Source organism: Protopterus annectens, chromosome 1.part0 (genome assembly GCF_019279795.1).
Source record: "Protopterus annectens isolate FY-2018-M chromosome 1.part0, PAN1.0, whole genome shotgun sequence".
In the NCBI taxonomy this organism is placed as follows: Eukaryota; Metazoa; Chordata; order Ceratodontiformes; family Protopteridae; genus Protopterus; species Protopterus annectens.
The window spans coordinates 1,359,416,600-1,359,429,496 of record NC_056725.1 but is presented as its reverse complement, the minus strand read 5'-3'; the positions used below and the strand labels follow the sequence as shown (position 1 = coordinate 1,359,429,496).

Below are 12,897 nucleotides of genomic sequence, written 5' to 3'. Positions count from 1 at the left end.
ATCTTTTTTTCCATCCTTTGATTCCTAGTAAAGGATCTTTGTGAAGTAGAAAACCAGATTCCCCTTGCAAAGACAGACTTGTCATTTTGTTGGCTCCTCATAAGAGTGTCTTTAACGTTGGATCTGAAAAGTGTTGACCAGCATAGGGAGCATTTACAAAGGACATTTTAAAGCTTTCTGCAAAGTCACAAAAGTGCATCCAGTAGTGAAGGTGCATGGTGATTCCAGTGCCTGCTACCCTAGCTGTACCATCAGCTGCATTAGAGAGCAATCACATGGCTATGTTAGAGGTTGTCTGTAGGGTAGATAGGTGGGAGCCATCATCTTCTGAACATCCGCAGGCAAGATATCCAAAGGGGATTTGACGAGTTTCTTAGTTAAATCTCTCTGGAACCTAGTAACATGAGCCAATTAAGTCAGTGATCTGACAGCAAAAGTAACTGAGGCCTGTCATTTTCCCACACCTGTCCATCTCCCTAGACACCCTCAGATAATTCCTTCGTTGTAGGTGCTGCTACCACCATGTCATCTACTGGAGGACTTTTACTCCAATGTTTTCTGTCTTTTGGAGCTGCCTAAATTCTATCTGCTTTCTTATGGATGGGCTCCATTACATCAGGGTCCTTCCATGCCCATTGAGCCATGACATCGATGAGGAAAGTCAGTGGGTAGCACCACTCAGGACAATGTTAGGCCAGAACAAAAAGCTTCCAAGAACACTGATTAATTAGGTGAGGGATCCAAGGTGGACCATCCCTTTCTCTGTTTCATCAACTCAAGGATTTCACCAAAGGTGACATCTTTGCAGGGGGAGCAAGAAGACTCTTCACTTTCATTCAAATCAGTGCCCTCAGTGAAAGATTTTGGAGAGGAGTTGATGTGTTTCTGTTTGCATGTCTGTTTCTTGCAAACTGTTTCTGTTAGGAGATCAGAAGGTTCAGAATCAGACTGGGAGATGATATAGCATGGGATTTCAGAAGCTTGAAGTTCCAACTGTCCCTGTTTGACAAGAAGATGGAAAGAAGAAGCAGAATCCAGCTGAGGTTTGGGAGGAACTGACATGGAAGGACAGGCCTTCTCCTTAAGCTTAGATAGGACTCTGTGGAAAGCCTTAAAGGCTGAAGCTGCAACCAGCTCCAAGCACCTACCTATATCCATGGAAGAAGAAGATCTCTTGACACCAGTGTGTGTCAACTCTGAAGCTGTTCTTGGATCCAAACTGTTGAGGGCTGAGGCCCCAAGAGGTACAGGCAGCTCTGAAAGGATCAGTGTCAACCCATCCCCTCAAGCCCTGGCACCAATGCTTTGTCTCCAAGTCTCTCCCTGATCTGAACACATTGGTCTCAAGAGAGAGATAGAGATGCTAACTAAGACTGTAGCTATAGATGAATGTGCCTCAGTGTGGGATGGAACCAAAGAAACCAATTTCAAAGTAGGGGTGGCCAGTGCCAGAAAAATAAGAGGGGGGGGGGGTATGTTGAACCAGTGCTCAGGACATTCCCAGAAGATGGTACCAAGAGAACCCCTAACTGGATCTGCATTTTGAAAAACTTCATCATCATCCTGTCCATGAGGCTTCTGGATGAGCAGGATTAAGAAGCCAACTAGGGTGGTCTAGATCTCCTTTCTTGGAGAATAGGGGATTGGAGACTTGGGCTCATTGGTTCCTGTGAAAATCAGGGCCAAGGAGTAGAGAGAATTGACATCAAGAAGCTACTGGTTCAGATTTCCTAACTCATTTCGGATCCGGTCCGACCAGTACTTTTGGATATGGAGAACATTTCCTAGGCACTTCAGGTAAATATTTCTCACTTTTGTCACACTTATCTTTGTCTATCTCATTTTCTTTCTCCTTTGTCTTCTCTTTGGACTGAGACTTGTCTGGCTTGGAGGCCTGAGAAATACTGGTGGCAGAAGTAGATCCTACAGAAGTTGAAGTCCTTGTCCATGGGGGGAGAAGACCTTTCACTGTCAATTTCTCTTACAGTCCGAAGTGCTCTGGCACTGAATGAAGCACAAGATTGACAAGCAGTATCCAAATGAGCAGCTTCCAAACAATAGACACAGATTCAATGGAGATCTTGGTGGGGCAACTTGTGCCTGCACTGAGAGCATTTCTTGAAACCTTGAGAGTCCAACATGGTAAAGGCACTTTGCTAAGAATTTGGACTCCTGACAACTGCAACAGCTACAAGAATTATAGTAAGAACTAACAGCACTCCAAAAAACGTATCTCTACCTAAGTACGACTCTAAAAGATAACATAATTCTAATCAAACTTATTATAAATCTAACAGGTAATGCTGCCCTTTCAAACTACTAACAAACTACTTATCTAACTATCTAATATAGAACTCTTATGAAAAACACACTCCAATGAAAAACTAGTGAGTATAAACTCTCAGTAGAGAAGGAGGAAAAGATTTAAAATTCACAAAGGATACATGCTAAGAGATGAGCCCTTGAGAACACATCGAAAGTCTTTGGCTGCAAATAAAATCTGATATATTTGGGTGGAGTACAAGGAATTATGGGTAGGGGAAGAGTCAGAGTCCTGGAACTGAAAGAAGCTTCAAAGTTAGTGCCGAGTTCAGATCAGTTCTGATCCAGAAACTCGTGTGTTGAATCGGATGAAAATAGACAACATTGGATCCCTTCATTATATAGCTTTAGATGACAAATTCACACAGAATCAGTTCTGAAAAACTCCACAAACAAAATTACAATGCACCAACCAAAACTTCTCAATTCCTGGAACCAAATCCTGGGAACTCCTACCTTCTCACCTTGGAATGGGAATCCCTACATCAAATTTCAGTATCAGCTAAAAATCAGACTTTCTCACTAAGGCTCAGTGCAAGATTCTTCCCTCATACTACATCCCCTAACCTCCTAGGTATGTTGTCCTCCCCTCTTCTTATCATGTTATGTGCTACTGATCTGAACTACTGTTGAACAAATCCCATCCATTTTCTTACTCTATCATCTCTCTCATCCAGATGGTCCCCCAAGACCCCTTTGTGTTCTTTTTAATGGTTTACAAAATTCTCAGGATGCATCTACAGATGTCATACTGCTACACTGTATCCCATATTTTAGCTTTATTCATAATGGTATATTTTATTTATTTCAGTTTAATAACAGGGTGAATGGACTAGTAGACAGACTTTTTCAGCCATAATCCGGATACATGTTGCAAGACAAAACCAGAAAATTATACATAGACTAAAAAATACAATGAATTATACATTGTACAGTAACAAGGTAGAGACAATACATTTGTATGTTATTAACAATTATAAATGCAAGTGATATCACTTTGTCGTATGTACAATTAAGGAAGACATTCAACCAGTGATCATTGTTAAAAGTATACATGGTATCAGGGGTTTAATTCTGTAGATGTCCCTGAGATGAAAATGCAAGAATTTAATAACAGCTAACATTTGATCGTTAAGTGTCAGTATGTTGTCTAGGAACGTTCAAAGTCTCTGCACCCACAATGTAAATTGCATCCTGTTGATCCTGTAGTAAATAAGAGGATGGAAACAGGGAAACTTGGAAGGGTGGACAGTGAAATGCACCAGCAATTTCTCCGTTTTTTCGAGCTTATGTTTTAGTTGACTATGACCTAACCATTCCAAAAGTGAATCTAAGTCTTCTAAAAGGCTGCAGTTTGACAGAGTCCTGGGAAAAGGAGCTGGAGATCTGAATATTATCAATACAGCAATGATTTAAAAAAAAACAGCCAGAATCCCTGGGCACTTCTACAACCGTAATATGAAATATATGCCATGCAAGTTACAAAAATATACTAGTTATAAAATCTATGTGTATACAGCATGGTGTGCAAATCTTGCTAAGAAGTGTAGATAATGAGAAACCAAATGAATAAAGCAACCATTTAAACAATAAATAAATAATAGTTAAAAAAAACTTACCCCCTGGTATTGCAGATCAAGTCTAACATCATTACTTCCAAACACTGAATAGCCAATTCATCTGGTACTGCCTGCCCCTTCGTGAGAAGCTTATTTATTTGAATGGCCAGTTCACTTTGCTCCTGAGTGGTCAGAATGGAACGTATAGCCTCCCCAATTGATATGCGTTGCAAGCCATACTCACTAGCAAAATTCTTAGCCACTGTAAAATTAAATTGTTCAGTAAATGCAGTTCTTCCATTATTACACCTGTTTTGCCAAAATATGTTTGATAGCTTTGCATTAAGTTACATACACCTTAGATTTTTTAGAACACCAAACAAGTCAGATATCACAACTTTGTCAACATGTAGATGCTAACATTAATACAGTGCAAAAGAATGCTCAGTAAAGTACACCTCAAAAAATTAATATACTCCCTTTTGTTCCAGCTGTTTCATTTGCAAAAAATATTCTGAGCTGTACTGCTCCAATTTATATGTGGTAGAATAAGTTTAAGAAATGAATTACTTATCAAATGAATGATGCTTTCTATTTAAATGGTACTAATTAGTTTTATAAAATAGCATTCTGTCAGTGTTGAAGTGTAGCCCCAAAGTAGAACTGCCAATTTCAAACCTGGAACTACATCTCAGTACTCTTGAACATCACTGAAGTGTATTTTATTATTGAAGGCAAGAATATATTGTTTTCATTTTTGCCATATCCTTAGCATTTGTTTTCTGATAAAAAAATAAGAACACAGAAATAAATGCATATGTAGTGCTGCTTGAAGTTGATTGCATCCTTGAATTGCACTATATGGCCAAAAGTTACTATTACTAAATTTAGTTAAAAAACTTGTTTGGTCAATGTGGTAATTGGTTTATAATAGTGTGAAGTCATCCTGTACTGGCCAGTAATTGAATAAACTGATGTATGATTGAGTCAGAGTTTTACAAAAAAGATGTCAATTGACAGCCACATACAGGTGGTTATATTTAGTGATATGTAGCTAAAGAAGCAGTTTTTAGACTGAATGTAGCTGTTGTCACAGTCTGGCATTTATTCAAACAGAAGTATGGAGCCTAACTGGGCTGCTTGACATGCATATGAAAATAATGGCCATGGTTTTATTAGATAAGTTGGAGTTCTGCATGGCCAACAGGTAGTCTTGGAGCCTCTGCAAAGTGGCATACCTGTGATATTTGAGACAAGACTGCAGAGACAATGAAATGAACAGATCAAGCAATGTTTGACTGGAGTAGACACAAAGCAAAAAACTGAAATTTAAGACTGTATGGGGTTATAGAGGGCAAGGAATGGAAATACATGACACAATATGTCAAAAACAAGACTGTACCCAGGATCAGATTCACAAAGATATGTTGGGAATACCAATGTTAAATGTTTGTCTATGCCAGAATCAGAATTCAAATGTAGGAAGCCAAGACAGATACTGATATAATTCATGGTATGCTATGAGAAAGGACAGATACTTAAGGAACTGTGGCAGCCAGGTAGGCAATTATCAGCAGAAGGGAGGCCAGTATTTGTAGAACCTAATCATTCAGAGGTAATGCTGAAGAATCGATTATATTTTGTGGATGCAATAAACGAATGTAAAAGAAGAAACATGAAATTGAAATTGTCCTACTCATCTATCCTGAGGTGTTTTGAGATGGTAAAGAGCTAATATCTGAGACTCCAAAGGAATGACATTTGAGCTAGCACAACAGCAGGGGGAAGAGAAGAATAAACAGTCAGTCTGTTTATCTGGTAGTTAGACTAGAAAGTTCTTCCTATACTGTGCACTAGATGACTGTAGAAAGAGGCGGTTTCTAAATACATATCTATTGAAAGGTTACCTAGTAAACTTTTAAGGATACCTACAGTGAACAGTACAGAGTTAGCAAATGGCTGTTTCAGATGTATTAGTGTTGACTATTGTATTATAAAGAATGTATTACTGGAAACATTTAGCATTGATGTTATTAAAATCATTGTTTTTTGGAAGTTTAGGAAAGTTTGTATTAACAATACTGAAAAGACATTAACAGCTACTAAGAATCCCATTTGTTTGAAAGTTTAATGCACTCACCAAGAATGTGCACTTAATTTTGGGTATATAGAAAATCTAGCTGTATTTCAAATGTTTAGACGTAATAATATTAATATATTTATGTTTAGCAGGTGCAAAGAAGCATTTTGTTAGTGTTACTTGAAGCAAATTTTAAGACAGATGAAGAATGATGTTAACCTCATGATGCTATAAATTTTGAATTTATTTAAAAACAGTTATACTTTACTTTACTGGGGATAGATAGCATGAAGCATTTTTTCAAAAATACTGCTTTCATTTTATTGTTATTTAGAGAGAAGGAAGGGCACATTTCCATATGGCTTTTTAATAACTAGAGCTATTGCAGTTTCTGCATAATTTGTTGTAGTGGAAGCATTCACTATTGATATTGCGAAATGTACTGCTTGTCGAAAAGCTTAAGAAAGTTTGTATTAAGAATACTGAAAGACAGTGCTGAAGTCATTAGGAATGTTATTCATTCAGAGCAGTCTAAGAATGAATGTGCTAAGGAATATGCTATGGATGATTCTAATTGGTCATTATATTGAAGGCCTAGGTGTATTTAAAACATTCTGGGGTACTGTTATTAAGGTTTTTGATTATTTAGAAGCATAAGAATATTTGCACCAAGAATATTAAAAAAAGTGGTATTAACATTTCTAGGAAAGTTACTGATTTAGAAGTTATGGATGCATATAGTGAGAGCACCCAAGAAATTCAAGGTATAAGCAATGATACTCAATTAGAAAAACAAAAAAGCAGACAACGTGTCAGCTAAATCCACAAAGACGAACCACCACTTAGAAGTATAAAATGATCACAAGCTTTATTCCAAAAATAAAACTGCATTAAAATGTTAGCGCTTTCGTTTAAATAAATATTAAACTTCTTTAGACATCATTTTAAATTTTTCCCTCCATTTTAAATACATTTCCTTATAGTGACATAATTTCCTCTTAATCAAGTAACATTTCAATTAAAGCAATATTCAGTTTTAAAAAAACACACACAACAATGCTGCCCCATTCATGCATATAAAACCTTATTCAACTCTAAATTCATTATAAATTATCTATTTATTTCCTTTGTGAAACACATTTATTTTATCTTACTTCTTTTAAACGCATTAAGCTTCACGACTGGAGTTATAGAACTCCATTCATTGATTCCTGGCCAGCTGTCTGCTTGTAACCTTACTTGCCATTCAAGCTCTCTCAATTCTAATAACAAGCCCCATGCTTTTTTATCATCTATTACTACACTATCAATAATGATGTAGCTAAATTGGTGCCCTGGATGGTCTTTTAAATGCTTTGCTAAGGCATTAGATAAATTAATTTTTCTAATGGCATATTCATGCTCATATACACGTTGGGAGAATTGTGTGTGTGTTTTTAAAACTGAATATTGCTTTAAATGAAATGTTACTTAATTAAGAGGAAATTATGTCACTATAAGGACATGTATTTAAAATGGAGGGAAAAATTTAAAATTATGTCTGAAGAAGTTTAATATTTATTTAAATGAAAGCGCTAACATTTTAATACAGTTTTACTTTTGGAATAAAGCTTGCGATCATTTTATACTTCTAGGTGGTGGTTCGTCTTTGTGGATTTAGCTGACACGTTGCCTGCTTTTTTGTTTTTGCAAGTTTATCAATGCAGTTTGTGGTTTTTATTCAGTTTGTCATGGAAAGTAGCAACAGGTCGACTGATTCCCAAGAGAACAATTTATCTAATGATCGGCCAGTAAATGGAGGGACCGAAGGGTCTATAGGACAATCAACAGCCCTAATCATGCAGCTGACACAACGGATTGACAACATCTATGAAAAGATGTGTATGAGCAGAAATACTGGCAACTTTGGCAGGAAGCCCACTCAAAACTCCAGTACAACAAGCAGCATTAATTCGGAAGTCACTTTTGACTTTACACCATATAGTTTTCCTGGGTCCAGCAGAGTGAACACCAATGAGGAGCTACAAACTAACTATGGTGGGAATCAAGTAAACGGAGCATGCGCAATGGAAGAGAATCGACCGAATTTTAACAACAACGGCATGAGGAGAGAGGTGCCGAAATTAAATGACTGGTTAACAACAGCATTCTCTTTCAAAGAAACTCAAGGAGAAGGGACATTAAATGGTAAGCTCTCCGACTTTGATAACAAGCTCATGCAATGTAAAAAATTACAGTTGGAGAATGCTTACCTAGGTGAATGCATGAGAGTGAAAGTCATTCCCAGGGGGTTGCATATGTGGCGGTTCCCCACAGGGCTGATAGGAAACTCTGCATTACACATTGATTTGCTCAAGCTTTTTGATAGATCTGGTTATGAATTACTAGAATTGCTTGTAAAAAACAACAAAAAAGTAATAGATGAATTGAGCAAAGAGGTGGCAGTTTTGGATAATGCTATTAGGGAAGACAATCAATATGAGCAATGTAAATATGAACATCTTCAGATTTACAATAGTATAGACCATCACATTGAAATAATAATTCAAAAGCAATGTTTTTAGATAGGGAGGACAATAACTTAGTAATAGCGTCAGCCCCTCCACCTCCCTTACCAGAATATGAGGCAAGTGAACAAGTTAGTCCACCCCTGCGATATCCTGCTGTCACTGTAAGTAGAGACACTACAAAAGCAAAACCGTTTATTAGAGATCCCGTCGAGACCAGGTCTCGAACATGGGCAGGAAACACAAAAGGGGACATTGAGTTATATCAAATGGGTAGAAATTCACGATTTATGAGTGAAGAAGAAATATGCCCACTTATAGAAGTCCCAAATCCTCAGGCAGGGCAAGAAGGTCAGGACCCAACTATTCTAGTGTATAGACCCTGGACTCCAGAAGACATCCGGAAAGCCACTGAGGAAATTCCCCATCCAAAAGTTAATTTTAGAAAGTTCTTAGAAGATTTGCAAAGAATGAGGCTAAGTTATAATTTAAATAGAGAAGAGGTAGAAAAAGTAGTCAGACAAATTGTGGGAACAGATTGGCACATGATTAGTGGTGACTGGAATCCCCGTGACGCTGCGCTCAGGCCCCTCCCACATAGCAGCGCAGAATTAGACAACAGAGTGAAAGGTCTTACAGACCGAATCTCTGAGAAATGGAAGCCTAGGGCAGACTGGACTTGCATTAATCAATGCATCCAACAGGAAGGTGAAACTATTGACAGATATTATGCCAGACTATTAGAATGTTTTAATAACCATTGTGGAATGCAGGTTCCTGAAGATCAGACACACAATTCCCCATATGAGCAGCAGTTAAAGAATGCATTTTTGAAAGGCAGTATTGCACCCATAAGCAGCTTTATTACAAAGCACATGGTAGATCATCATACAAGCAGGTTACAGTCATTACTTGAATATGCTAGGCATGCCGAAAGGCATTTTAATAGCAAAAAGAAAAAGAAAGCCCAAGTATTTTCTGTAGAAGATGGAGCAGATATTTATGTAGTACAGTCCGGGAAAAAGGGCAAGAGAAATGCCCAGGGAAACAAACAATCTGATCAGCGATCAGAGGACTTTGAAGGGCGAAAGAAAAGGGGTGAATGTTTTAAATGCGGTAAAAAGGGACACTTGGCAAGGGATTGCAAGAAAAACAAGAAAGCAACCACAGAAGATAAGGAGGGTGAGGACTGACTATATGATAGTCAGGAATCACTAGAAGGGGATAGCAGAGAAGGGACAAATGAGTATGTGATAGAGGGAGTAGAGAATGTGACAGAAGAAATAGAGGAAGTGCAGGAAGTCATGGATAGTGAAGAAAATGAAATATTAGATTTGGCTTTACTGAGCTTAGAGCTCTATTTAGCAGACACGAAACCAGCAGTTACACTCCCGGTAGAAGGGAGGGAAGTCAGATTCTTGTGTGACTCAGGGGCATCACGGATCCTGATACATCCCTTCAAACTGCCAGAGAACTTAGAGTCACCTGATTACATATTAGTGAAAGCAGCTAATGGACAGCTGTATCGGGAGCCCCTCTCCCATAATATTGTGATAACTAATCCTGTTTCAGGACTGACCCAGAAAAGCAAAATTGTTGTTTCTGCAAAATGCCCAGTAAACCTTTTGGGCAGAGACCTTATGCAGCTATTTGGTATAGCAGTAGTTCCGACTATGCAGGGTATGGAAGCACAGTGGCAAATTGATACTTTTGCAGTGCAAACGGAGGGTAAAATGTTTTATTGGTACAGCCAGGACTTGGTTACGACTGGTCCAGGGGCAGTAACCGAAGAGCTGATGAACATAGCCATCAGCAAGTTCCCCTCCCTTGACACTGATAAACAGCATTTGTTGCACTGTACTCTGTATTATTGTAACACACCAGAACCTGATAAGGAATATGAGCAAGAATTGTTTAGAAATTGTGCAAACAGATTGATATTATGTAATCTGTACTGGGACATGGAAGGGAACAGTGTAGCCAGCTGTTCATTGCCCCAGGAATTCTTTGCACTCTATAAATCTAATCGATTACCACACATTAGCTTAACTAAGGACAAGAATGTAAAATGGGTAGACTTAGGAGAAAAAGTCACGAGATGGGAAAAACAGACAGAGTTAGAACTGTCAGAACAGGAAATACAAATGCAGAAGTTGAATTGGATAACTCAGACCCACCCAGCTGTGCACTTGCAGTCTAGCAAGGACAGCTGATTAGCACTCCTATTGAAGGAGGAAGAGAATGCCTTACAGAATATACCAGAAACTCTCTGGTCAACAGGAAAATCAGATGTAGGACTTATTCATACAGCAGGACCAGTTACTATAATGCCAAAGTCAGCATTTAGACCACAAAAAAGACAGTATCCCTTAAGAAAAGATGCAGAGGTAGGAATCAAACCTGTTATAGCAGCTTTACTTAAGGAAGGGGTGCTGGTGGAATCTTCTGATTCACCATGTAACACACCCTTATTTCCTGTTAAGAAAGCAAATGGAGAGTGGCGTATGGTCCAAGATTTACAAGCTGTAAATGACACAGTAATACCAAGGGCACCTACGGTGCCAGACCCACACACCCTGTTGAATGATTTAAAACCTCAACAGAAATATTTTTCTGTGGTAGATATCAGCAATGTGTTCTTCTCGATACCGATACACCCTGACAGCCAGTATTGGTTTGCATTCACATTTCAGGGGAAAAGGTATACATATACGCGACTACCACAGGGGTATTGTGAAAGTCCAACAATAGTCTCACAAGAAATGGCAAGCAACTTGGCGGGATTTACCCCACCAAGAGGTAGCCAGATTTTGCTTTATGTTGATGATATCCTGCTGGCCCCCACCCAGCAAGATTGTAAAGAAGATACCATAGCGCTATTACAATTTTTAGCCACTGAAGGACATAAAGTAAACAAAAATAAACTGCAGCTTTGGAAAAAACAAGTTAAATACCTAGGATATGTAATATCCAAGGAAGGTAGGACATTAGATGAGGACAGAAAAGTAGCGATTTTGCAAGCACCAAAACCCACTACCAAGAAGGAAATGATGTCCTTCCTGGGTACAACTAATTTTTGTCGGAGTTGGATTCCAAACTATGCCTTGGAAACTGCACCATTGACTAACCTGATTTATAAAAAGCCTATGGCAGCACAGGATTTGTTACAATGGACACCAGAAGCAGAATCTGCTTTCTGCAAACTGAAACAGTTAATAGCGTCCTCATTAGTTTTGGGATTACCAAACTATTATAAACGTTTTTTCCAAACTGTAGATTGTAAGCAAGGTTTTATGACATCAGTGTTAACACAGCAGCATGGGGACAAGCAACGCCCTATTGCTTATTATTCATCACAACTGGACCCAGTGGCACGGTCCTTACCCCACTGTGTACAAGCAGTAGTTGCAGCTGCAATAGCAGTACAGGCTTCAGCCTCAGTAGTTTTGTTCCACCCTCTCACATTGAGAGTGCCTCATGCAGTCGTGATTATTTTACTGCAAGAGAAGGTAGCATATCTTTCCCCTGCTAGGCATCTTTCCTGTATGACTATATTGTTGAGACAACCTCATATGACAATTGAACGATGTACGACTTTGAACCCTTCTACCTTGCTCCCAACCCCTGCAGATGGCACACCACACAGCTGCCTGCAGGTGATTGAGCAAAAGACACTGCCTAGAAAAGACCTTATGGATGTTCCCTTGGATGATGCCGAGGTGACATACTACGTGGATGGCTCATGCAAAAGGGGTCCTGCAGGACATAACCTAGTAGGATATGCAGTAGTTTCTGATATTGAGATTATAGAAGCGAAATCTTTACCACACAATTTATCTGCACAGGCAGCAGAATTGATTGCCTTGACATGGGCATGTACCTTAGCAAAGGATAAGATTGTGAACATTTTTACTGACAGCCAGTATGCTTTTTCTACTGTACATGTTTTTGCGCAACAGTGGAAAAATTGAGGAATGATAACATCTACTGGCAAACCAATCAATCATGCACAGTTTATTTTAGATCTTTTAGAATCTATTCAGTTACCTCAGAAAGTAGCTATCTGTAAATGCACAGCTCATATCAAGCAACAGGACAAGATTTCAAAAGGTAATGAGAGAGCTGATACAGCTGCAAAGCAGGCAGCTTCAGAAGTATTTCTTTTGAATGAGGAGTTACAACCCTCTGAGATTTTAGACTTAGAAATGTTAAAGACAATGCAGACACTTACTACGCAAGTTGAAAAACAAAGATGGGTAAAACGAGGAGCAATTCTCAAAAAGGGGCTGTACATCTCTAAAGAAGGGAAACCGATATTGCCGTCTAATTTGTTTAGATATGCAGCTTTGTTGAGCCATGGGCAGTGCCATGTCTCAACAGGGGGGATGGTACAGCTGGTGAACCAAGTGTTCACAACATATGGATTCTT

General features: G+C 38.7%; 1 protein-coding gene across 1 annotated transcript in view; it reads right to left on the bottom strand.

The window, feature by feature from the left end:
- The window catches only part of AK9 (adenylate kinase 9), a 2,653,312-nt gene that overhangs the window by 516,207 nt on the left and 2,124,208 nt on the right, over positions 1 to 12,897 (bottom strand). Inside the window, exon 32 of the mRNA XM_044066804.1 lies at positions 3,942 to 4,143. Coding sequence (XP_043922739.1) covers positions 3,942 to 4,143 — 202 coding nt within the window. The remainder of the gene's footprint in view (positions 1 to 3,941; positions 4,144 to 12,897) is intronic.